The sequence below is a fragment of the Carica papaya genome, chromosome 6, assembly GCF_054855325.1.
Source record: "Carica papaya isolate Zhongbai chromosome 6, ASM5485532v1, whole genome shotgun sequence".
In the NCBI taxonomy this organism is placed as follows: domain Eukaryota; kingdom Viridiplantae; phylum Streptophyta; class Magnoliopsida; order Brassicales; family Caricaceae; genus Carica; species Carica papaya.
Window position 1 is genome coordinate 37,173,428 of NC_142314.1, and position 27,071 is coordinate 37,200,498.

Consider the following 27,071-nt stretch of genomic DNA (forward strand, 5'->3'; position numbering starts at 1 on the left):
TGTCATATCTAATCACGTGTTTTAAAGGAAATAAAATTTTATATTTTAATTTAAAATTAAATTAATTTAATTAAATAAACAAAAATAAAAATAATTATTAAAAAAAAAAAAAAAAAAAACCCTAAACCGTTTAATAAAATTTTTTATTTTTAAAAAAAATTTATAAAATATACAGATAAAGATAGTAGATGGTACATTGAATTTGGCATTTTGTTCTTAAAGAGGTACTGAGGAGACTTCATATTTGATTTGCTAGTCAGATGGCGGGGTCCACAAGTTTGGTGGTTCAAAAAGAAATAAGTGGATATATATATATATATATATATATATATATATATACACACACCACTTAAAAACATGAAGTACAATATATATATATATAAAGGGGGAGGAGAAATAGATGTTCTTTCATTCATATGAAGACCATATCAAATATAATATATCATATAATATTTTTTTAACTTACAAGATATTATATTTTATTAAGACAAAATTTAATGAATTTATTATAACGATTACATTATATTAATCAGATATACTTTAAATTCTACTAAATTAAATATTATAAATCAATTACTATTAACTCGTAATATACTCATAAACTAACGAATTCTATATTTCAAACGAGGTTCAAATTCGCAACTTCAGTCAAAATACGAAAAATTTTAATAATTAAATCACTTATTGATAATTCTTTTAATCACTTTAACTATTGAGTTGTATCATCTTGAATTATATATATATATATATAATTCATTATATACTTCTTAAAATAATAAATCAAGAAAATATTATCTCCTACTAATATTTGCATTATCTAATGACAACGAAAGTTAGAACTTAATGATTAACTCGTTTACGAGTCTAATCCGTGTTTTTCTTTCGAAAAAATTAACAATAACAAAAAAAAAGAGGGAGGAGGAGGAAGGTATAATATAATAACCTTTTAACTAGTAGGATACAAACTGAATTGCTCATAACTTAATATGTAGAGAACTATATTTTATCAAAAGGGAGAAAACTGAATTGCCCTTTTATGTTTCCATATTGTGATACCTTCATGCTTCTTCATCATTAGATGCATCTGAGGAAAATTTCGAGTGTACCGTAGAAACCATCAATCATCAACAATTGTCGAACCATTCAAGGTATGATACTCGAGCTATCGTAGGAATTATTTCCATTGCGTGAAGGGAACTTAATGTACAATATCTTCTCTCATTTTCCCCATTTCGTGCACCTCAACTAGAGACTACTATCAATAAGTCAAAACAACTTACAGAACAACTGCAAATTAACCCTGATTGTTGGGAAGAGAGTTGAGAACAGAATGCTCTGGTTTGTGATCGCATTCGTAGTCTAGATGAACGAATGCGCGCTCAACTTCTGGAAGTTTCTCGAGCTTTATCTGCAGGGACTCTCCTATGGTGTGTGCCTCGATCAAAGGTAGATCTTCTGGAAGTTCAATGTCGACCTGTTTCAAAAAAACAGTAAAAAAAGAAGCTCATTTGCTTGACAGTAAAGGATCTTCAAGAGTGTTCATGTCATTCAATATTGGACAAAAGGAGAAATATAGGGTAACATGTTCTACTCTTTACTGTTGGGTTTTGTTTTTATACTACCAACTAGTGGTGAAAAGGTGAAAAGAGTACAAGTTATGCTAACGTTGTATTCCCTGAGTCACCATTGATGGATTGCAGATTAGGCTCAATTCTAATGACGAAAAGCACAAAAAGGTGCAACATCATTGACACTCCAAACTTATTACCCAATTTACTAATTTCCTAATGATACTATTCCAGATCCCAATTCCTTTATGAAGGCATCTGAGGCAAAATAAGTTTAGCAAGATGACCTGATGCAGCTGCAGAAAGCTTAACAAAAGCTACATCACAAACCTCCACAAAGTATAGAACGCCAAAAGTGTATGCGCGGACAGTATCAACACGCTTGACTTTAGGGTGCCTTATGACAAGATATGTCAATTTCTGCAAGACCTCAGGCGAGGCTGATTGCCCTATGAGTGAAACTGTATCAAGAAACCAGGTGTTAGGCCAGTTATAGTTCTACACTCTCTAGTCACAACCTTCTTCTCTATTTAACACTGGAACTGTCAAGGTCAAAGAGAAACAGAATAAGAAGAAAAAGGTACCTGCATTTTCCAGGACAGTCCCAGACCAATTTGAAATTGTATAGATTGCAAGGATAATAGCACCAACAGGATCTATCCACCAAAAGAATCTATCTCCGAGAACAGCTGCAATTAATCCTACTACATTTGTTACCACATCGAAATAATGATCCTGCATAAATCAGCATTTGTAGTGTTATATTTCTGTTATTATTAAATGGAAGAGAGCAAATCATCAATCAAAACAGCCCCAATAAACCTTCGCGTAGGCCCGGACGATATCATTGCCAGAGCTTCTGCAATAAAACCAGAGACAAAGTTTTACCACAGTGGCAGTTAACATGATAGTGTACATCCACACCAATTGATCACCAGTCATCTTATCAGGAGGTGTATTCTTAATTAGTTTCTCTACAGCCTCAACCAAAACCTGGAACCCTGAAAGAAACAATAAATTCCGTCCACACCCCTAAGCAAAAGACCAAGTTCGTAAGCTCTTGTCTCTCCACTAAATTAACCAGGAAAGGAAAAGAACCCGCTTCATTTAAGAAATCAAAGACATGAACTCACCAAGTGTGGCCATGACAGCAGCAAAGACAATTATCCCAACTGGCTGTACCCTTAATTTTCCAATAGGATACTTATAGATATTAATGTTTTTCATAGACATATGAGTGAACCAAAGAATCCCACCAGCCATAAGATCAAGTAAAGAATCCAGCGTTGACGCCGCAATGGCTATGGATCCACTCTTGATTGTAGCATACGCCTGCAAATGATTGACAATTTGACATAAGTTGTTTCCTACTAGATCAAATTTAGGAAGAAGACGACCCACTAAAGACAAAATTTCATGTGACATCCACCCCTTAGTCTTCAACTAAACATGTCGAGAAAATTAATTTAGTCTTCAACTAAACATGTCAAGAAAATTAACCTAATATTCCTTTTCAGAAATTATAAAAAACAGAAGGACTATTGTTTCAGTACCTTTAATGCAAGCAATATAATATTGGCATAATTAGAAATCTTCATTGCTCTTTCTTGCTGGAGTTGTTCCGTCAGATCTTCCTCAATAGGACCATTAGATTCAACCAATGCATCAACCTCCTCAAAAGATTTCAAAGTCTCAAATTGCCTCTCATAGTACTCCCTTTCCCCTGTACAGAAGACAAAAACACATCACTTAGAAGAAAAAAAAAGACCATCATGCTCTGTTTGGCAGCCTGGAAAATACAGAAAAATGAAAATTGCTCAAGCATTTAACCTTTCCTCCGGAAAACACAAAAAAAAAATTAACAAAAAATCTAGCAAACACGTAAATGAGCTGGTTAATATGAAGAAGACTGGAAAAGAATGCCGACAATTTGAATTACGAAAAACAGAATAGATAACTCTATATCACCACATGTACGTACATGCACGATATCCACATCCATAACTTCATATACATATGCATATAGCACTTAAGTATGTGTTTGTGTTTGTGTGCCTCTGTCTGTATATATATATATATATATATATATATATAGAAAGAGAGAGAGAGAGAGAGAGAGAGAGAGAGACCGCTGCTTAAGCCTTTAGCTCTGGAAAAATCAAGGTTGGAAGGAGAGGACTCGGGATCGAGACCAGAGCGGAATTTTCCAGGCAATCTGGAGACGAACTCGTTCCGGAGTGAGGTCACCGAATAGCGTCTAGTGAGTCTACCGCGAACATTCGTCGAATGATTTGTTTTCTCTAAAAACGGCGTCGTTGCATCCACATCCATCTCCTTCCCTTCCATACCTCACTAGCAAATTCTCCCCCCTCTGTAACACAAAGAAAAAAAAAAAAAAACACAGACCACGGGAGGAAGAGGATGGAGGATAGATAGCGGGGTTTCCCCCAGTTATTAAAGGACCAAAATACCCCTCCCTATTCAAATTTGCCGGAGGGGTAATTTAGTACTTCCTCACCAATTTCTAATTACAACAAACTAAACTTTCAGCCACAATTGCATGACTAGGTTTCGGCTCATCACCGCTCAATTGCCCTCCAAAATTACGATAATACCCCTCCAAAGCCGGTGAGGGCAATTTCGTACTTTCAACTTTATTTTTGTATTTAGAAAGACTTGCCTGATTATGTTTGGTTGTATTTGTTGTTATTAACGGGGAGCAAGAATCATGGCCGTTCATTCGGAAAGTTCCAACTCACCGTCGATATTTTTTCAAAATATTGATTTTATTTTCCTATTTTTTTATTTTTTATTTTCAAAAATATTTAATTTGTTTTATACTAAAGAAATCCAATTTTCTATAAAATTTAAGTCGACCCAATAAATTTTATAAAATTAATATTATTATTTTTTTGCTTATATAATTAATATAAATTTAATATCGAATTAAAATATACTTAGTCATATAAGATAATTTTTTAAATATATACGATAGTGGCTATCTAATTTTTCTATACTAAGTCTTGGGTTGTTACCATCGTGTACTCTAATTATTAATTTAATAATTAAAGATTGTAATCTTTGATTAAAAAAATTAAATTCATTTTAATTTTTTTTTTAATAAAAATGTGTATATGTGATTGAATAGTACAATAATACATGAAAAATAATGATAATTAAATACGATATATTAAAATATATATATATAATCATGTATAAATTATTAAAATTAGAAAAAATATTTATAACAAATAAAATAATAATTAAATTAATTAGAATTAAGAATAATAATTTAGATATTGAACGACCCTTTTCATGAAAAGTCTATTGGTCAAAACAATATTAAATTGTGTATTTATTAATTTTATATTTGAGTCATGAATATTACCCCCCATAAAATCTCCCTCACGAATCATGATTTTATGGCAATAATTGATTAAATTCTTTTGGATCAATCATTTTCAGAAATTAAATCGAACACAAACAAAAAATTTTAAGACCAATTAGGTGGACCAAATCCCCCCATAATTACGAAGAAAAATTTAAATGAAGTACGAACTCTCTCCTCGTAACCTAACCCTCGTCTTAGAGTTATAAATAACTTTTTTTTTAGCACAAATAGATTTGTTCCCCCAACCCATAAGTTAATCTCGATTTGATATAAGTTACGCGAACTCCTAACAATTTATCGGATAATTTTACAAATCGAACCCTACCCATCGAGCGAAATCAGTAATTTTTTAATCGCGATCGATTAAAGTTAAAAGTTTTATTAAAGAGGGTAGTAGAATCTTCTAAGGGTATATAAGGGTATATCGTTATTTTTCAAGAATGATTAGGATGGGCTATTTACATATACATATATGTGTGTGTGTGTGTGTGTGTGTGTGTGTGTGTGTGTGTATATATATAATGAAGTCAACTTGGAATTTAGGGTGTATCTAAAGCAAGAGAATGAATCAATAATAGTTTGGTAAGGTAAGTTAGTAAGACACGGCACCATGAACATACGACTTAATGTCACCAACCCACTCTTTCACCCTCACATCACGGGATTCTTCTTCTTTAAAAGCACATACACCGTCTTCTATGACCAATTATTTTCTTTTTAATATATATGTATATATATGTACATATATACATATACATATATATATAATTCATTAATTAAATAATTATGGTATTTTCATTGATGAGGTTTGCATTTTAACACGTTTTTTTTTTTTTTAAATTTAAAAATTGTGGTCAAACAATAAATCTAATGAATCTCTCGTATATTCAAAATAAAAGATTCTCGTACCCTCTCGAGCACATAAATTTTGTCTTATACAATTAATTCTTAATTTTATATTGAGTTAATATTATAACCATATAGTAACTATACAATATATAATTTAATGAAATTAAATATTTAATTCACTAATATATATATATATGAAACTATAGTGATTAATATAATAAATTAAGTATCAATAAATTTATTATATTTATCAAGAATCATCGACCTACTAGCCAACCAATTATTATTTTATTCGATAGTTAGTGCATTCTCCTATGTACTTATCGAGAAATTATGTTATAATTGTTATATATATATATATATATATTATCTAATTAATAAAATATAAGTATAAGAAATACATAAATTTATTATTTGTTTGTCTAATTTGCAAAGATTTACGAAATATATTTATTTTTCGGATACAACTATTATAACTCGATAGAGAAAAAGACCAATTTAGTCATTACAGTCCTAATAACACACCTTCGAGCTATATTCTAAAAACGCAAAATCAAACATTATGGGTAAACGATTTATAATATATCTTCAATGAAATCTTAAAAGCACTAACTAATAAACTACCGTAACGGTGATAACTCGTTGGGAGAAAGATCAACTTGGTCGTCGAAATCAAAATAATACACAAACATTCTAAACCCTAAATATGTTAAATCAAACATTATAGGTCGACAATCCGTATCGTGTTTTCAGTGAAGTTTGAACTCGTGCACTTTAAGTGAATTACTAAAATACCAACTACTAAACTCTTATACTAGTGATAATCAAGAATATTTACGGCGCAAAATATGTATATATATATCCCGTTAAAAGAATATATAACCTTTGAGAACAAGACATCCATACAATTGTCTTATTTAAATAAACCCTATAAGTTCCCCAAAAATTTAACGTATTTTGTAATTCATGAACAAATTAGAAGTTAAATATTACATGTATAAATATTATTTTTAAAAAAAATATATTACGTATTAAATAAATTACTAAATTTTTTCTAATCCAAAACAGCTGTTTAATAAAATTTTCGGATAAATTTCATAAAATCTTTTAATTTATTCCAAAGACAAACTCCATGGTGTACATACCTGCATTCGGGATCGTTGGAGAAGATGATGATATAAATGGATCAACTGCCTGCATTCTATCATGGTGGGATGGGGAGAGCCTTGCCATTGTTGTTGCAGCTCTGAGTAGAACACAACAGGCCCTGATGGATCCAGATGAAACTTCAACCATTCTTGATTATGAAGAGAAGTTCCAAATTAGAAAGTACCTCTTGACAGTCTCATCACAATTTTTAGTTTGTTCTCGGGCCTTTTCCTTTCCCTGGCACAGGTTCATGCCCGCATCCATTTGGTTCACGAGCCAGAGTTAGCAAAACTCGAGGGTGCTTCTGCTGTTCCGAATTAGAGCAAGGATTCGGAAGCTGAGGCCTTCCCGGAACTGGTTTGTTTCCCCTTCTTTTCTTGTTGAGACTGTGACTTGCTTAAAGCTTGGTCAGCTTTGGAGACAATTTTTGAGACGGTAAATCCAGCAACTTCGAAATTTTGCGATCTATAAGGAAGCAAAGAATTACGAAGAACAACATCAATGCCGTCATACGTCCAAACGTTTAAAAAGGCTTCTCCCTTAAGTCCAATGCCAAACCAACCAAGACCAGCAGCAGCTATATCTACAGAACTTGAATCCCAAGTGTTACCACTAATGCGAAACTCCTTCTTCACCCATTTTCCAAGCTCTTCGACTCGTTTCTCTCCGATTGGTGGCTATAACAGGCAGCAATGAAGACAATATCAGATAGAGAAACCAAGCAATAATTCTTTTTTTTTTTAAATAAGAGAAACCAAGCAATAATATGCATCATCTTTACGATATTTGCAGGAAATCCATCCTTCACCATAGTACTTGACAGGGTACCCAAACCGACAATTACCCGAAGAAAATCATACCTATGCAACGACGCTCAAACTGCCACATGCATCATTCTATAGGCCCCGGTCATATATATATATATATATATATATGTGTGTATGCAGTCAATGATATTGTTATATTCTTAATGGAACAAGTAATGAATTTTGAAGTAAAGACGGAGAGGATTCCAAAATTTATCATTCATTAACAGCAGCCAAAAAAATACCTGCAACTGTCGACCAAAATGTTCGTCTTTGATATTGTGTGCATGTTCCAGCTTTCCCATGTGCAGCGGAAGATAAGGAGAAGCCCAAACAGTAATATAAATAGAATCTACTGAACATTCTTCAATATCCAGCCTCATGAGTCCACCAACATGAATTGAATGACCTTCCTGCCATAACCAAATGATACCAGGATGAGTTACAGCAAGTGAATATAAGATCACTCAACAAAATTTTGTTACCAAAAACTGAGCTGTCCGAAGTGAAAATTTCACCATCACCAGGTTATTCCAATACCTCAGTTCATTCATCCCCAGAGGTCAACTTCACTTCTCCACATGGGTTCTAGAGGATCCCAAAGCAATATACCCTACACCTTATATCCATCTAATACTAACGAAACCCAAAATGAACTCAAGAAAAGAATGGGAAACATCAGAACTGCAACTCAAAAAGAGCAGGGATTTGAAATTGTTGATTTCATAATATGGTTCAATCATGCAGGCACTTTTTATGTCAGAAACAACCAAGGAGAGTCTATCCATAGCTAAAACCTACTTCCTACTTCCCCAAAAAGCTACATGACTATTTAGGTTGCAAAATTTTGGCCAAAGTTAAACACTGAAATTTTGACCTCTGATATGTGTCTCATTTGGAGTAGCTTGTAATATCTACCAAAGAAGCAAAGTAGAGAAACTCAATGCTGATCAATATAAGATATCACGATCTCTTCACATTACTACCACTAACGCTCCATCTGGTTTAAGTATATTATATTTCTAATGACTAACATTGATTATTTGATATGTAAACTTTATGCATAATTAGATCAATTACACTTCAATCTTCCCTCTTACTTCAAAACAGTCCAGAAACACTTCATTCCAATTGAACGAGAAATTAAGTTGAAAGTAAGATCTTTTATAATTTAGATTTTTTCCATGCGCATCGAGTTCTTATTTTAACTCAATAGGACTAACTCTTGAACAAAACTCAGTCTAAATGTCAAAATAAAAGATGATAATGAAACAACAATACCATGAAACCAGCTGAGAACCTCCAAATATAAACTGCAACAGGAATAATTTTTTCAAGGAAGAAACTTGTTACCACCATACCCAACTCATAAAATTCAAGCATTACTGACCCTGATTCTGTAGGTCCTGGGTTTCAACTCCTTGCTAACGTGGACAAGCTTCTGCTCTTCCCTCGTTAACCTGGTAGTAATCTGATGGGGATTCAGTAACCCAGGCGTGTCAAACAACTTAGCCTGACCAGGAAGAACACCCTCAACCCTAACAATCCCCAATGTCGTTCCCGGCACCGGCGCCTCCGTCAAATGACTAATCTTCCCTCCGGCAATCTTCCCTATAGCGTTGATCAAGGTGCTCTTTCCTGCATTTTGCGCTCCTATGGCCCATACGTTTCCTCTCTTTCCCGCCAATTCCACCACATCCTCCACCAAATTCTTCAGTCCCCAATCCCTCACGGCGCTGACGAAGTGCAGCTTTGCGATCCTAACCAATCCACCTTCCCTGGCTCTCTGCCGCACCCAATGCTCGAACCTGGTGGGCGATAGCGAGCTAGGTAAGAGGTCGATCTTCGTCACCACTAGCAAAACCCTAGGTATGTTCCCTGATTTACCTTCTTTCCACGCACTGGAATTCTCTTCTATTGTGGCTGAGACGAGCTTCGCTACCTTCTTCGGAAACGATCCATCAAAATCCGCAGCATCAACTACCATAAGAACGACGGTTCTGGATCCAGAAGCGGATCCCAACCTCCGTCCAACCGTGTGATCGAAATCGAAATCGGGCAACAGATTCTCCACAGTCGGATCCTTCACCTTCCCGTAGTGCCTTAACGAATGACACCTAGCGCAGACCACAGGCTTCTCGATGACATCTTCTTGGGGTTTAGCGTCGGGGGTAGGGTTTTCTGGTTCCGGAATCAGACCTCTTTTGATGGAATCTGTGAATTCGGATTCTAGTGAGATGGGCACAAGATGGGGACTCTTCCTGGTAGCCGGGTCCTTGTTCTTCTTCTGCGAGGGTTTGATGAAGAAACCCGGGTGCTTGGGGTCCGAATCCTGCATGTGGACTCCGCATCCCGGACAGACCGCGCTGCTCGAAGTGGCTTCTTCATAATTTCCATCGCGAGTCAAGAGCAAACTACTCGAAGAATAAGATGAGTAGGAGAAAGAGGAGATGACGAAGAGAAATGGTTTGTTTATGGAGATATGACGTTCGCGCGTTAAGAGCGACGAGAGATGTGGAAGTGAAGGGTGCACCTTTGTTGTCGTAGAAGGTTGTCTAAAGAGAAGCGAAAGGGGGAAGATGGGTTTCAGCTTCCACGGAAAGAGTTTTCTTGCTGCTAACAGCATCCCTCTCCTTCTCCCTCTCCTTCTTCTCCAGATATTTCCCTGCAATCAGCGGAGTTCGACAGAGGTGTTTCAAGGTTTTAGGAGGGTTTCTCCAGGCAATCAAACGACACCGTTTGGTCCATAAATATTCAGTTCTATCATAAACGGTGCCGCATTACCACATGCCAAATCTATAATTTAATCAGAAACATTTGATTTTTCAGGAAAATTTTACATATTTTATTCATTAATTTATATATATTAATAATTTTCTTAATTTTTAACAAAAATATATAAATTAAAAATTTACAAATTAAATAAAAATAAGTATGAATTATTCAATTAAAAAATAAATAATTAAATCAAGAAGGGTTCTTAAATATAAAAATAAAATTGTATTTGTATATATACATAATGAGGGAGATGCATCTCAAACACATTTGATTATTTTTCACAAAGAATGTGATAGTTGATGCAATCTACAACTACCATATCTTCTCTCTTGGCTGTAGCTCCTAAGCTTATACATATACATATACATATACAGATACATATATATATGTATGTGTATATTCTATATGTGTGTGTATCTCATTGTTCTTTCCATATCCTTCCAGCCACTTTAAGCTTTAGCTCCTGTCTATCACCACCAGAGAAGAAAAGTGCCAAGTTTCTCTGAATGATCAATCCATCTTGACTATCCCGGACTTTCCGGTGACTGTCGCGGATGCTCCTCGGAACTCCTTGCCATGTGAGCTTTCTGCCATTGCCACCAACCTCTAGACTGTAACTGAACTGTCTTGCTTCTTCCTCGTCTCCCATGAATCGCAGAAACGCCATGTAAACAGGTGCCATTCCCAGGTGAAATGCTTCAAAATGTAAGCAGAATTGTCTACCAAAACAGTTAAAAACCTGCAGCCAGCCAGAGAATGTATATTAACATACATACATGTATATATCTATGTAACAGCTTTAGATGGTTCCAGATAATCCAGGAAACATAATATAACATCTGTTTCTGCAGAAGACTAGATGGGTTTGCGTCACTGCAATTTAAGCCTTTCCTTTCAACCTGATCGTTCCTTTTAGAAACTACTCTGATACAAAGCATCGATCTGCTTCTCTTTTAAGAAAATACAAACCATTTCTCGGTATTTAAGCTGTTAGAATTCAATCATGAACAATAATGATAATAGATAGAGTTGTCGAATAAATATATAAAATATTATACATTCTCACGTTTCATCAATTGGTCGAATATGATATTAGCATTCTCCAAACTAGCTCTGATACTGTTATTCAGTTAAAAGATAGATGTACATTTTGTATAAGCACCCAATGAACCCATGTGAAGTAGATAAAATATAATAAGAATCTACAGTAACAGTTTGGTTTGGTTTGATCAATAAATTCAAAGAGCAGTAAAATGTCCTACAGTACTTTTTGCGTAACTCAATGGTAGATCCAACAAGTGCCAGTTAGCTTCGCTGATATTTAAAACGAAAGTTTGCAGATAATGTTAATAGGCAAAGTGTCCATCTAGATTTTCAAAGTTGATTCCCAGTATTGACTTACTAGATTAATCATATGAGATTTGCTTTACATAAAAAGCATGGGGAAATATTTGTGGCTAACCTCGGAATCATGACAAAATAGAAGGAAAATTGCAGAAATCGGCATATGAGAGAGAGAACGTACCGTCAACATCCATGTAGCATTATCAACTTCTTGGGGATTGGACTTGACATATCTGTGGTTAAAAGTACACCCATTATGCATATCAACTTTGTGATCATCCTTGAGATGTATGAGAAGAAGTGAAATATCTCCAGTGACGGAGCACTCAGCTCCTGCATATGGACAGTTGTATGGTCTATATTTACAGCCCTTCTCATGCTTGAGCTTAATAAAATATGGGAAGATATCATGACAACCCAAGATCTGATATTTGCAAGGAAGATCCAGTGACTCGGCGACTTTCTCCAGAGCCAAACACCTTATATTTCCCAGCTCATTCCGGCAAGTTGGGCAAGAATTGTGTACTCTAGCCTTGCAATTCGAGCACACAGTGTGGCCATTGGGACACTAACATAGAAAATTAAAATGTTGCAATAAGAAGCAAACTACATAACTAAATATTACACAAAAGACTTCACTGTGTAACTAGTGGTTCAATTTTAGAAAATCCAGAATCTGCATACTGGGAGAAGTAAAATATGAAAGCTTGTTTTCATTTAGATGCAGAAACAATGCCAGAAGACAGGATCCATCAATGTCTATAAATTACTCAAGTCTAGGAACTTTTGGCTCAGAACAGGGATTGTTCAATATGGTCTCGGGAAAGGGCCATTGACGCAACTTGATCCATCCCTTTCCATATATATATTAGAAGATGATTGATTGTCTCAGCTGTCCCAGTTGTACATAAATCAAGAAAAACAATACATAAGATTTTCATTATTGTAAAAGCAATATTCTCATTTGGAACTCTGAACGTTTGAAGAGAGATTTTGAGAGAGCAGATTCAGGAATTATTTTCTTGCGTGTACGTACAGATCACAATATGAGAGTTTGATCGAAGAAATAAACTCTCACCTCCAGGCAACAGAGTGTTTAGATGAGAAGTCTATTAGTCGTTGGGATACGAGTCGACAAAAGAGGTAACATTGTATCATTTATTAATATCTTATTTAATTTGCCACCCTTATCAGGTTTAACATGTAAAAAAAAAATAGTATACCTGGTAAATGGGAGGGTACATTAAATTCATGCACACCGGACACTCAAGTAGCTCCTGCACCTCATTAGTATATGGTGTCCTGGTAGCTCCTTTTCTGAAAGGAGAACCTCTTAGCTCCATACTCGAAGTTGACATGATATTATCTGCAATAGCCATGCGAGAATCTTTCACTTCTTTGTACATTCCATCTCCAGTATCCATGCTTCACCTCTCACTTTCTGTGAATCCAAATGCATGTCAAAGTGGCTTTACCCTGTCAAACACAATTTGCCTAGCAGTTAAGAAGCCTCTCTGCATTCTTTCTATGGTGATTCTAAAACTACATCATTATAAAGCTAAAAAACAAAGATTTAGACTAAAAGGCCTCAGCTATGGGGTGACAGCTAATTTAGCCAGTAAAGTTGAAGCACGCATTAGAGATACTGGCATATTTATCAGGCTTGGTCATGAATATGTTCCCATAATAACAAACTGGATCTGATAGAAATAACTGCTTAGGTTACACTTCGTATTTCAAGAAAAAAAAAAACAATAACTGCTTAGGCAGTTAGTTATTCAAATAACTACCAACCATAATTATTTTTACAGTACTCGGCTTCGTATCCAGTCACGGGGCCTTATAATGTGAAGTCCCAAAGCAAGCAAGCCGTTTACTTTCCAGTTTTCCGGCTATCCATCCTACAGCGAGGGTCATCTAAGAAAACCTCGGATCTTTTAGAGAACAAATCTTTTAATTAATAATTGATGATCTTATTCATGATAATATACATATTTATAGGAAAGCTAACTGAAATAAATCCCTATTACGATTTCAGTAATATCACAGACCCTTTTTATTCTAATTTTCAATCTAAATATAATTATAGGAATCATAGTCTCAGTTTTATTCCAATTTCCTAATCTAAATCTAAATGATTAATAAAAATTCTTAAAGAATTCTAACTCTTATTAGTTCCCCAAAGAAACTAACTTCCCATCCAACTATAGACTCAAACTCCTTCCGTTTGTTGCTTCCATGGGTCTCACACTCACATGTTTTCCAGCATATTTATTCTGGAGAACCGGCTGTGAGTGTCCCATTTTGTGCAATGTAACAAGGATGCCAGTCAGTCCGTCTTCTCGGGTGACGGGCTCATTTCCAAGTCAGTCAATGAAGATGAGCTTCATGCCGCTTGAACGAAAGAGGAAGCAGCGATAGCAACTCGCCCTGAGGGAGATCAACCAGCAACTAGATTGACTGGCACGGAGTCTGATTCACTCGCCCCTATTTCAGACTTTGACTAGAGCACTTATGTAAAGGCTTCCAAATGAACTTCCTTTCAATACTCCTTCTCGCCTCTTGGGAAGTTACAAAAGCACCTTATAAAAGGGGCTGTGTTAGATGTGGGGAGGTTACTGTTGGATGGAAAAGGCAATTTGCTATAAAGGTTCATGAAAGACAAAACAAATTCTCCAATATAATCTTGGCCTTTTTATTTAATTGCCTGAGGACAATAAGTAAACAATCTAAAGATTATGCAATCCTTTGTAGTTTTGGAGATTCGCTCAAGGGGAATCCGCTGGTATTCGAGGTAAACCAATTTAACAATTTCTTTTGTTTAAATTCAACCTCCCAAAAATAGATCAATTCCAAACTTGTGAATGTTAAGAAAGGTTATTTTAAAAAACTTATTGTTCATAAGAAATAAAAATTCTAAACTAAACAAAATCCTCAAACATGCTTAAATTTCTAAAACTATTGTGTTCCTGAATAGCCTAAAGACACCTAATGATGCATCTAATACGAAAATTCCAAATTTCAATAACTTCATATTCTCCACTATTAATGAAGCAGAGAAACAAGAGAAGAGAGACTGAATGAGAAATAGGAACAGATAGAAAACAACCAGAGGACAGAGATCTCCAATCCCAAAATTTTAACTTGAAATACTTAATTCCATTCAAGAATGATCACTGCATTGTATAGAATACACTAGAAGTACACTATCTACAAGCACTACACAAAAATCAAACTAAGAAACACAAACCAAAATGGAAAAATTAAACCATCAAGGAACCAAAACATAATGCAAATCAAGCTTTGAACATGATTTGTAATCCTGTGTATATGCAATTAATCTCACCGAGAAACACAGAGCTGAAAAATAAAAGCTTGAAGACTAAATTACAAGGTCTCCACCAGAATCACGTATACCCAGATGAAAATATAAGCCATTTTACGTAACCAAACAACAAAAATAAATAACTAAACTTAAAAAAGGGTAAAGAAGGATCAAGAACTGACCAATAGGTGAAATACCCAGATGAGAAAACGAATTCATGAGCTTGACTAAACGGCAACAGAGATACGTATAGCCAGAGCAACCCCAGTACCTGAGCAAAACTGGTAAAACAAGAGCCACAAAAAGGTATATTATATCATTCAATCAAGCTTTCAATCTCCTCCAGATCCCAATAATTAAGAGAAGAAGAACCCAACAAGGAGAAAAAAAAAAGAAATGAAAAAAAGACGGCAACGTGTTGAAATATCCGTGAAAGCTGGCTCCGGAAATTGCGTGTCCAAACTTGAATTTGTAAACCCAATATATAAATGAAACAGATGAGTCAAAGCTTTAGATCGCACTCGCAGATACCACTACCCTTTAGACGAACAACACCATACCCGTATGTACACATACGAGTACATACATACACATATATATGTACACATAATATATTTAAATATATGATGTAAAGACTGATAATTAATGTGGGCTGGTATTGTCTTCTTTAATGGTGACTCAGTAAGTCAGTGGGGTTTATATATGGGAGAGAGATGAAGGTGACATTTCCCGCACGCAACGTTTGAAACATTCAATTCAATGGGTTTCCGGGAAAAATTAAAATTTCTGTCCATTCATACGCTTTTTTAAAAATGTTTGAAGACGACGACGAACTGGGCCGGCCGTGATCTCCTGCTGCGAGGTCCAGTAAACTTTAGGATGCGGTTGTGACGTGGAGGCTGTAAATGAACATGATTGGATGACTTCAGTTTGACTTTCGTGATATTTGTTGAGCTCAGCTGAGTTTGAGTACATCTGATTACGAACCGCACTTTAGGATTCAGAATCCAAGAAATCAAAAGACAATGATAATCAGAGAAATCTTTTTAACCCTTTTTCTTTTGTTTTTTTTTCTTTCTTTCAAGCATCATTATGTTGGTTTATATATAAATTATTATGTAATTAATTAAAGTCATTTTTACACTACTTTACAAGATATATCAAATATTATATATATATATATATATTGTTGAAAATTTGTTAGTGTAAATAATTATTAATTTGAATTTTATTTAAATTTTAATTTTATAAAACATGAATAGAAATACAAAATAAATTAAATAAAAAATTGAAGTAAAATTAAGGATTTTAATTCACACTTCATAATTTTTTATTTTAACATGTAAAAATAGAAATTGATTTTTTTTTTAGTAAAAAATTCAATTATATATCAATTATAGATTTCAAACGATAACAAGTTTAAATTATATGTAATGTTAAATAATTTTAATTCTTTGTTATCGAATATGATATATTTTACCAACGAGTATCATAATTCGTGATCGAGATCATTATCTATCATATTCGAGGATAATATTAATGTTTAAATGATAGATTAATAATCTTAAATCTCTTAAAACTTTTCGAAACATAAAAGAAACTACCGTAGAAACATTACTTCTCTCGAAGAAACCAAATCTAATCATGAAACATCTGTACAACTACCGTTAGTTTGTCGGAAAAGTTACGCAAGAAAGACAGCCGTTGTTATACATTAAAGTCTTGCACTCCGAAACAACTTGAGTCTGTTTCGAGTGTTGTAGTAAAGAGGACTCACTCAAGAGTTTGGGAGCAGCCGACCATTGTACATCTTGTCAAGCAATTGCCGCGAATCGGGCCTCCTAAGAAGACCTTTGTTATTTGGTAAACCGGTACCTAGACAAACAGGACAAACAAGTTTCCCTCGACCTGCAAGCAACGGAAACGATTAATCACTGGTTAGAGTCATCACGTGTTAACCCCACGTTACGTTTTCGTCAAGTGTTATAACTTCATTAAATATGATGAGAGTATACGAGAGATTGACCGGTTGAAATGAACACGGTACTCTAATTTCATTTTCAATTCGAACCAAATGGGATCTCATTTCTGTCTAGCTAAGTGGGAAGAAGAAACTATTCCTCAAACATATGTACGAAAACTATAATTTAGTTCTACTAAAAGGTATCGAGGTAGTTAAGGTGGAAGAACAGCATATGACTTGAACCAAACATAGCTTAAATTTAACCCGAGTTGTATGTAGGTATCCGTTATAGAAATCACCAAAATCTTGGCAGGAGAACATACCGTAACAATTTGGGCACTCTGTAAACTCATAAACATCTTTAGCACGTTTTCTGTTAAGAGCTTTCCATTTTCCTGTACCACCACACATATCACCTAAATGAAAAGCAGACGAAAGCATTTGAACCAGAGTTGGTGACCAAACACAACAATATGAAGTAATAAAGGGTATAGGTGAAGGGCTATTGATGTCCAAAGTGAAACAAAAGAAATCTATCAAATACACTTGCATTAACATGATAAGGATTTTTTTTACGAAAGCGAAATCAGTAACGGCTCAGAATCTTTGGAAGTAAGAAGCATGTTCTCACTCACAGCATGGAGAACAGGTGAGTGAAAAAAGATGCCCAAATTGATATGTGAATCTAAATCTCTGCCGTTAATATCTCTCGACGTACTACAAACTACGAAGCCCATCCCTGAAATCTTGAAGGGCCCCTTAAAGTTTGTATTTAAACATGTTATCTGGGTATCAGTAAAGAGACTTACACAGAATGCAGATATTCCTTCAGCACACATTCAGATCATGCAACCAACAAATAGAACACATGAATTATGGCACAAAAGATACTCACAAAGCACAGCACCACTGCCACCACAATTTCTGCAAACAGCCCTTTCTTTTGCATCCAAAGCGATTGCCTTTGGTACAGAAAGAAAGGTGCCAGAACCGTTAATCAAAGCTGCAGTTGAACATAAACATGTAAGACACCAGCGCCTTGATGTCAAAGCTTGAGATCCCTGTGGCAAAAAGCAGAGAGAATTATTTACTAGTATAGGTTAGATGTTACCTAATTAGCTATACCAGCCAAGAAAATTAAGAAATATGCGACCTTTCAACGCTCAATGAAAACAAATCTAGCCCCAGCGGCTGAAAGAAGACTGTTGTTCATACAGCCAATTAATGGATTCATAATCAAGGTTGATAAGACGAGGATGCTATTTTACTTCACAATATGGGTGTATTTTTAGTGATAATTCAAAATTGAGGTAACAGCTTGGAAATTTAGAAGTGGCTGCTAAATTTCAAAAACCAAGGAACATCATCAAGTCTCAGAAAGTTAGTATCGCTTTCTGTTCAAAAATCCAAACACTTAATGATCAAATTCAAGAACATCATGAAGCCTCAGTAAGTTAGTATCGCTTTCTGTTCAAAAATCCAAACACTTAATGATCAAATTCAAGAACATCATGAAGTCTCAGTAAGTTAGTATCGCTTTCTGTTCAAAAATCCAAACACTTAATGATCAAATTCAAGAGAAGAAGCAGGATTCAACGTTAATACTGTAATGTGTGAATAACAAATTGATGAAAACAGCAAAAGACTGAAGTACACAGAAAAAGAAAAGATTAAAACCATCAACGTGAATGAGGATAAACTAAGATATTGTAGAAACATGAAACCTTTGTCTCGGTTGGATCTGATGAGAAATCTGAATTAGCTGCTCCATGGGAACTACTGTTTTCCAAATTTGATCTCACTCGAAACTGAACCGACCCCGAATTTGCTGCCACTTAACCCAAAACCATATTTAGAGAGAAATTTATATCAACAAATCCCATGATAGCTCAATGTATGAAGCATTCATAAGCAAAGCAGCTAAACGAGCTTCCCATAACTCAAACCCCAGTTTTACATGATGACATCCGATAGTTCATTCTATGCCCAGCCAAAGGTAAAGCATAAATAAAACCATCGACATTTATAATTTCCATAGTTCCGTTGCGCACGAAATTCTCGCAACTCAGGATCGATTTTTCAATACCACGAGATAAATTCCCACCCCACTTTATGCTCCATGAATGTTCAAGCAAGAAAACAGAAACGGAATTACAGGAAACCGAGTCAAATAACAAAAGCAACGCAGAATCTTTCATTTCTAATCACTACCGACTAACACGACACTCGTACAAAAAAATTTTTTGTTTTTTTCTTCTTTCAGAACAAAAATTAAAACCGAAGAAGCCTGCGACGGAAGATTCGTCATCAATCAATTATCAGACACTCTGTAAAATTTGGAAAACGATATTCGGAGTTTAGCCACGTCAGCGTGCGAGGAGAGAGGGACTCACGGAAGATTGAGGAAGCTTTAGTGGTGAAATCGAAGCGTGAGGGAACTGCAGAGAGATGAGAGGAAGGAGAAGAAGACGCCATTTCTTCTCCCTGCGTGTATCCGCGACTGAAGAAGGAGAAGAAGGAGCGTCGGTTGGTCAGCAACGTACGCACGCACGGAGGAGGATATTTTGGGCTTTAAAAATATTAAATATATTTATCCAAATTATAAAAAATTCAATTAATTTTATAATTTTAAAGCATAATGTCTTAATTTTTGAATTAGATTTATATTAATTAATTAATTTAATTAAATAATTAGTACATTTTTTTCTCTGTATAACATAAACACACTTTAGAAAAGGGCCTGTTGTTTCAAACACTAATCTATTCTATTCTTGACCAATTCTAAACTTTGAACTCCTAAGAGCAACAAGAGTATCCATTCATATATGTCAAACATTATAGATATATGTATATATATATTGTAACGTGTATGTATATGTATGTATATGTTATCACAATTACCATATGATCATCAAAATGATGATAAAATATAACCAATAATCATAAAATAGTTATAAAATAGAATGGCAAAAAAGAAGCAGAACGGATAAAAATAAAAATATACATCATACATTAAGGTACAATTATCTGCTGCTGCAGGTTAAACCTCTTACACTTTACAGACGAAAAACATCAGAGGGGAATTATGAAAATAAAAGTAAAAAAAAAAAAAAACAAGGGGATGAAGGAAATCAACTTCAAACCACAAAAATTCCTCCTCGGTGTAACTTCTCACGACACGGTTCTCCCGTAGCACAAGCATGCCAGGTAGAGATTCTTCGCCCATTTTTCCTGAATATTTTACAAATTCACAGAGTATAAGAGCTTGCCAACCTCAGTTCACTCACCAATATAAGTTTGTACACAGACCTAATACGAAATGATTTTTTTTTTTTTATTGTTTTCCAACATGTAGCTCAATCCACTAACACGCAGGTACAAGTAACAAAGATTTCGGTTGCTGGATGGTAACAAGTCGAATAATGCACGGCTTACAAGCAGCAGATGAAAATAAGTGAAAAATGCATTTGGTTTATGTATTTTTATTTAAATTTCAATCATGAAACTAGAAATAATAGCAAGCATAAATAGTGATTATTTACTAAAAGCATGCTCGAGAATTACAAATTTAACAACACTACTATTTTAGTTCCTAAACTATTTGCTAAGTTACAATTAGATCGGAGAAATTTTTTTCCCTGACAAACTATTCATTCAAGTTATAAAATGTTTCAATTTGTGATTTTCTTACGCAATTGTAAAATTTAGAAGTACTTACCTTAACATGAGTGCTTGGAAATTGGGAGGTCCGTAAAGTTTCTTGAGTCTCATCCCCAAGTCTGCGCCTAGGAACGCTCAAGATAAGAGCAGCTTGATCTGCAGTTGCAGCTGTTGATGTAATTCGAAAACCACCATCCCAACGCCTGTGGATGCCCTCGCTTGGATAAAGAAAATCAAGCTCGACAACCTTAGGAAGTCATTGAGAAGTTTAAGTTAGAGACCTTAAACTGAAGATAAACATACTTAAAAAAAAAAATCATTGTAAGAGAACAGCCATGTAAGCCTCAAATCAATTCTTATTAAGTTGAAGATCCATCACTTTCATGTTCTAGCTTGACTGAGGTTAAAACTTTGACATCCAAAATTAGACTTGACTCCAAATAAGAAGAAGATATACTTTATAAAGATAAGAGTACATTCTAATTAGACTGAAAACCGAATCGCAGGACATTCCAGGATTTCAGAACAGAAAAAAAGAAGTTAATCATCTGAAAGAACCTGTTCACTGAAGCCTGCATTGCGCGACATGACTACTCCCCATCGGCTTCCAGCAGTTGCCATTGAGGTCACATGAAATCCTTCTCTCCATTTCTTGTTTATCCACTTAAATGGGAATGAATCACTTACCTTGTAAGACTGTTGAGTATACTGGGTGCCTGCAGAAATTAGATCATACACTGATTGGTTAGTTTCAGAAAATGAACATTGAGAAATCTAAAGGAACACAAATCCCATTAATGCTAAATACTTCCAAACTTTTGATCACAGTCATGAATACATCCCAATAACTCAAGATTGCAATTCAACATCATAGAGGCTAACAAAGTACACAAATCAACTGATCTTGGAAGAAAATAGCAAATTTGATGAGGCTTGAGGACCAGACTCACAGAAGAAACCACATTAAGACTGCTGTGCAAGTTGCCTATTTGTCTATGTGAATTATACATACTGCGTTGTTCAATATGAAATCAACAAACCAGATATACAACAAACTAAACAATGTGAACTACCTTTAGACATAACTACAAGGGAGCTTCCATTGTTAGCACCAGCAATAGAACTAATGTAGTAGTTTTTCTCCCATTGTTCCATTATCCACTCCTGTGAATTTGAGACAACTTTTGGTTACTAAAGAATTAGTCTTAATCTAAAAATGGAAACAAAATTCGAGGGATGAAAAACAGAATCCACAATTACCTTGTGTAAGAAGAAAGGAGATAATTCATAAACCTGGCTTGTGAAACCAGTTCCAGCATCCATAATGAGGGCCCAAAGATTGGAACACGATGCAACACAACTTATTAGCAAACCATCTGCTATACCTCTCTCCACATGTTGCGCCAACCTTCCATCAGCCACATTATAATGGTACCTGATTGCATGACAAACAAGTGCATGATAAGGCAAAATCCTAAATGCAGTCATAAAGAATGACTTGCTTCGACAGAACCATCAATCTAATACTTGGCACCTTTCATCTGGAAAGTTAAAATAACCCCAACTTGATGATCATCACTCCATTAAAAAGCATTAATATTAGTTTTGAACTCCAACTACTCTAAAACAACAACTAGAAGATTTCACAGCCATAACCATATAACGAAATCATTCATGGGCATGTAATGCCAAACTAGCAATCAGTAGTGCGGTACACATCTTGTCATAATGCATGTGCATAGGCAGCCAAAATAGACAAATAAAGACAGGACAACAAGGATAACTAACTTACCAGAAGTTAGATATGACGTATCTCCGCCCAATAAGGGAAAACGATACCTCAGAGCTTGACTTTCAGCAGTAAACATATAGACACTAGAAGTTAGAATTAGCCCCCATGTTTTAGTATGTCATGATCTAACCTCTAGGTCCCCATTTCAAACCAATAATTGGAAAGATCTTAAATTGAAAAGTCAAAGAACAGATCAATCCCATGGTTCTAGAGAAGCCAAAAACAAAAAAGAGTCCCCCTTGGCTTGCACATAGACACAAAAAAAAAGAACATGTACATAGCGCACATATACATGCATATAACACACATTTCCTTTCAATGCACACATCATAGGACAACCAAACAGTAACTCCATTCTTTTTAAAGATTAGAAATGAAAATTAGCAATTTTTCCTGAAGAGTTGAATCTACCTCTGCTTCATCGGTAGCCTAGCATTGTAAATTGAAATCCATTGTGTAGCAGGAACTCCAAGACGAACCTTCTTCTTAGGCTGTCCATCATCTTCTTCCTCAGTATTCAACCTTCCTCGTTTTTGCCCAACTTGATATATAATCTAAACAATAGGTACATGAGTTATAATTAGAATCATTCCTAAGGGGATTTAAAATAAGAAAATGTCTTCATTCATTGTGATTACCTTCTGAGCTCCCTCAGTGTTTATTGGCCGAACAGCTGGATTTGGTCCCATCAAATCCTGAAACAAAGATATTAACTTGGGATAGTTGGGTTCTTCATCAAATTTCATGTTCACCACAATCTCAAGAAATTGTTTCAGAGCAGGAGGGCAGAAGCAGCACAGCATATCAGGAGAAGTTGCCATCTTCTTTTTGCAAACTAGGAAAGATTTGTTATCACCCTATAATTTAAAACAAGAAAAGATAAGAAGGCAGAAAAAATGTAGCATTTACAATTCTAACTCCACACGACAGTAAAAAAATTCAGAACTCATGGCACCAATACCTGATACCCCTGCCAAGGCAATCTACCCCGATGGAGGAAGATGAGAGTATATGCAAGAGATTCAAGGTCATCCCTTCTGCTAGCGGTTCTTCCCAAGTGCGCATGGACACTAGCATATCGAACAGTTCCTCTATAAATTGAATAGCAGAAGAATCAGGAGAAATGTATACAAACAGATTACAAACAAACATACTGCAATTAGAGAAACACAAATCACCTGAACATATCAGGTCGCTGATCATAGTCAACATGCTGACCATTGCCACTATCTCTCCACTTTGTTGCTGCAATATCATTATTGTGAACATGAGAATGGAATCTAAAAGTTAAATGTGAAGACACAAGAATCAAATGAACTTCACTTGCCTAATCCAAGGTCCACCAGAAACAACTTTTTCTCTTGTGGAGTAGATGGCTGACCAAGCAAAAAATTTTCTGGCTTAACATCTCCATGCACGTAACTGGCATCAATAAGTGAACCAGTAGATACAAGAGTAAGGAACTTAATGACTAATATTAGAACCACAATATTGTAGATTTCATGAAATAGTGATACTTGGTATTATATGATAAAAAGAAACAAAATGCAGTCCCATACCCTCTTGAGTGCATCTTCTCAAGAATTGATAGAGACTCAACTGCAATACAAGCTACCATTTCAGAGGACATACTGCAAAAGAAAAAAAAAACACAATTTTGAGCAAGCCAACCAAATATGGCTTCCTGAGTGTCCAAATAACAGAAGAAACAAGGACATAAACCAACCACCGGGCTTCCTACTGGTGGAGCTAATAATTAAAGGCATGGAGTCACCAATTCCCAATGGTGGGCCACATATCACAGGATAGTAATAAAGACATCATGATTTTAATTATTGTAATTTCAAAGAAAAATGTCTTTCTTATCTGTTAGCAAATAATCACATAAAACAAATAACCATGTACCATGAATTAATACTTACGCCTGTCCTGAAGTATTCCATACATCCCATAAGCTAGGACCAAGCATGTCCATAACCTGAAAATGTGCCATAAGGTTAGATCAAATTGACATTAGAGAAAAGAAAAATGAAATAGAAGAGAAAAATTAGATGCAGATTTATACCATAACGTAGTAATCTCCTTGCCTCCCTTTGTAATGTACTTTTGGGACTCCATGACTGCCACCAAGAGTGCTGCTCACCAAAATTCCATGTTAAATCATATCAAATTTAACCTAATTTTCACATAAAAGCATCAAACAATAGTCATGATAAGAAAGTTCATTAAAGGGCACCTACTTGTACACTTGCCACTCATAAGGAGGACCATAGTTACAACCTTTGCTGTTTCTATGCTCAAACTTCAGGGCTACCTAAAAGAAAGACAAGTAGACAAGAGATCAGTAACAACAAATAATATATACACCTTTCAGGTGCAAGATGATCCACACAAAGTTTACCTCAGTGGCACCGGGACCAGATGTACGGTCATTCCCACCAGTTACACGGCGGCCAACAAACACCTGGCCAAATCCACCTTTACCTAGCTTTCTCTCAACCTTATACACAGGTGATCCTCCTACTTGGACCTGGAAGAAGCAAGTAAATATAGCAAATATTATCATCTTGCAACAACCAAGGGCAATTTCTCAATACATCCTCATACTAGTAGCCTCGAATATAACATATGTTTAGCAGGTAACTGGAAGTATGTAAGAGAAGCAACTTCAAACATAGCATTCCCGTCAACATATATAAACACACCTGCCCTAAAATTCCATAACATCCATCAATATACTCCAATATTACCCTTCAAAAACCCACATTAGCATGTCAAACAACAAGGTTCTGACCCTTCTACCACTTTTCCTTGCAAGCAAAATCCTACCATTACAACAACATCCGACCCAAAAAGCAGCAAATATATGCAAACCAGCATGCCAAGTTAAATGAACAAAAAATACAATAGAAACAACAAACAAATAAATATACCCTCTCGGGAAACGGCGCAGTGTTGCCCTCTTCTTCTTGCCCAGCAGCCTTATTGGCACTCAACCCTCCACTATCATCACCCATTCCGATACCTTTCTCTTCTTTTTCTACCTTTTGACCCTTTTTTTTATCGTCGCTGTCCCTCTCCGAAATCAGAACCACCTGATCCTCCCTAACAATCACCTCCTCCTCCTTAACAATCACCTCGTCCTCTTGCTTCAATCTTCTCGCTGCCAATCTAGTCCAAGGCCCCTCTCTCGCCCCCGGGACTTGTCCTGCAACCGCGTTACCTGTTTTCACGCAATTCCGCTTCCGATTCTGCTGTTTCGGCTTCTTCTTCTGGTCCTTCTCCTTCTGCTGCTGCTGCTGCTGCGGCTGCTGCTGTTGTAGAGCTACAGCGGCGCGGCCTCGGCGGACTCCACGGCGAAGCTCCGGCATCGCTCAAACCCCATGCAATCAGAACGGAACACGAAGAATCCGATCATTATAGTCTCTCTTCTGCAACAACAACTCTTTTCATCGCTATCAAAGACGAAAACGTAAGAGAATTTCCTGTCTCCAGAGTCGACAAAATGAGGAAAAATTACACAGAAAACTAATTCTCCAATCACAACAAAGCAAAAGTTAAAAGAGAAGAGAAGACTGCGATGAACAACAACCGGAGAGACGATTATTGCGTTAGATTCAGATGAGTTTCAGACGGTAGGGTTAGGGTTTGGTGAAGAGGAAAGGACTGTAAGAAAATTATAAACACCGAGAAAAATAAGAAATAGAGAACGCCCAAGTCCGACTCTAACTGGGAGAAAAGAAAGAAAAGAGCGAATGGAATTTTCATTTTTTCAGGTTTGGGTTAAAATAATAAAATATTAATATTTAATATTTAGAGTGCCACGTCATTATTTATTTTTTTTAAAATCCCAATTAAATTTTAACAATTTGGTTTAATTTACATAAACTAAATTAATTAATTTTTAATATCTTATTATAAAAAATATATATATAAATATAAATAAAGTTAAATTTTTAATTTTAAAATTTTTATAATATTTTTGTTTATTATTTTATTGTAATTATAAATTATATTACAATGATTACTTATATATAGATTTTGATTACTTACACTTTTTCTTAGATACTTCGATAATGATAAAACTTTTTGAATTTGCTTTAATTTCAACCTTCAATGGGATTTCTTCATAGTAATTATCATAACAATTACTTTTATATTTTACCAAATTATTTATTATTTCTAAACTAAATTAATTAATTTTATTTATTATTTTAAAAGATATTTTTACATACTAATATATTATTAAATAATGTATTTTTTTACTAAATAAATATTTGAAATAAAAAAATAAATTTTCTTATCATAAGATGCAATAATGAATTTTAAACAAAACTTCTAAGTGATTTTGTTATTGATTTTGATTATCGCCATGGGATAAATTTATATTTTTATCACTTTTATAATTACATATAAAAAAAATCGAAAAAAAATAAATAAAATTAA

At 35.0% G+C, this 27,071-nt stretch overlaps 5 protein-coding genes across 8 annotated transcripts; all 5 read right to left on the reverse strand.

The window, feature by feature from the left end:
* Window positions 1-920: 920 nt before the first annotated feature.
* Window positions 921-3,970, reverse strand: LOC110809577 (Cation efflux family protein). Its single transcript, XM_022035449.2, has 7 exons — window positions 3,698-3,970; window positions 3,122-3,291; window positions 2,702-2,900; window positions 2,391-2,569; window positions 2,153-2,303; window positions 1,899-2,029; window positions 921-1,474 (listed from the first exon to the last, which is right to left on the reverse strand). The coding sequence occupies exons 1-7, from the start codon at window positions 3,912-3,914 to the stop codon at window positions 1,295-1,297; spliced, it is 1,227 nt and encodes a 408-aa protein (XP_021891141.1). The 5' UTR covers window positions 3,915-3,970; the 3' UTR covers window positions 921-1,294.
* Window positions 3,971-6,641: 2,671 nt separating this feature from the next.
* On the reverse strand, window positions 6,642-10,477 carry LOC110809586 (P-loop containing nucleoside triphosphate hydrolases superfamily protein). 3 transcript variants are annotated; one of them, XR_002538849.2, is made up of 4 exons: window positions 9,154-10,477; window positions 8,009-8,176; window positions 7,142-7,634; window positions 6,642-7,054 (listed from the first exon to the last, which is right to left on the reverse strand). XR_002538849.2 is itself a non-coding variant. In XM_022035463.2 (3 exons), the coding sequence occupies exons 1-3, from the start codon at window positions 10,387-10,389 to the stop codon at window positions 7,275-7,277; spliced, it is 1,764 nt and encodes a 587-aa protein (XP_021891155.2). In that variant the 5' UTR covers window positions 10,390-10,477; the 3' UTR covers window positions 6,642-7,274. The 3 variants fall into 3 exon arrangements, 1 of the variants encoding a protein (XP_021891155.2); XR_002538848.2 differs by having other exon boundaries at window positions 6,642-7,075; XM_022035463.2 differs by having other exon boundaries at window positions 6,642-7,634.
* A 248-nt stretch (window positions 10,478-10,725) lies between these two features.
* Window positions 10,726-15,853, reverse strand: LOC110809561 (E3 ubiquitin-protein ligase SINAT2-like). Its single transcript, XM_022035432.2, has 4 exons — window positions 15,393-15,853; window positions 13,109-13,361; window positions 12,067-12,453; window positions 10,726-11,280 (listed from the first exon to the last, which is right to left on the reverse strand). Exons 2-4 carry the CDS (start codon window positions 13,307-13,309, stop codon window positions 10,960-10,962), a joined length of 909 nt encoding a protein of 302 aa, XP_021891124.1. The 5' UTR covers window positions 13,310-13,361; window positions 15,393-15,853; the 3' UTR covers window positions 10,726-10,959.
* A 948-nt stretch (window positions 15,854-16,801) lies between these two features.
* Window positions 16,802-19,732, reverse strand: EDA3 (DnaJ/Hsp40 cysteine-rich domain superfamily protein). 2 transcript variants are annotated; one of them, XM_022035369.2, is made up of 5 exons: window positions 19,567-19,732; window positions 18,898-19,001; window positions 18,069-18,234; window positions 17,497-17,589; window positions 16,802-17,118 (listed from the first exon to the last, which is right to left on the reverse strand). In XM_022035369.2, exons 1-5 carry the CDS (start codon window positions 19,646-19,648, stop codon window positions 16,988-16,990), a joined length of 576 nt encoding a protein of 191 aa, XP_021891061.2. In that variant the 5' UTR covers window positions 19,649-19,732; the 3' UTR covers window positions 16,802-16,987. The 2 variants fall into 2 exon arrangements, with proteins under 2 accessions (XP_021891061.2, XP_021891060.2); XM_022035368.2 differs by having other exon boundaries at window positions 18,898-19,007; window positions 19,567-19,731.
* A 428-nt stretch (window positions 19,733-20,160) lies between these two features.
* LOC110809547 (Protein kinase family protein) lies at window positions 20,161-26,377 on the reverse strand. Its single transcript, XM_088222126.1, has 16 exons — window positions 25,559-26,377; window positions 25,027-25,155; window positions 24,866-24,939; window positions 24,691-24,760; window positions 24,548-24,603; window positions 24,185-24,256; window positions 23,953-24,047; window positions 23,804-23,870; window positions 23,587-23,716; window positions 23,264-23,482; window positions 23,037-23,179; window positions 22,094-22,268; window positions 21,907-21,997; window positions 21,392-21,549; window positions 20,892-21,080; window positions 20,161-20,404 (listed from the first exon to the last, which is right to left on the reverse strand). Exons 1-16 carry the CDS (start codon window positions 25,994-25,996, stop codon window positions 20,345-20,347), a joined length of 2,166 nt encoding a protein of 721 aa, XP_088078252.1. The 5' UTR covers window positions 25,997-26,377; the 3' UTR covers window positions 20,161-20,344.
* Between the last annotated feature and the right edge of the window lie 694 nt (window positions 26,378-27,071).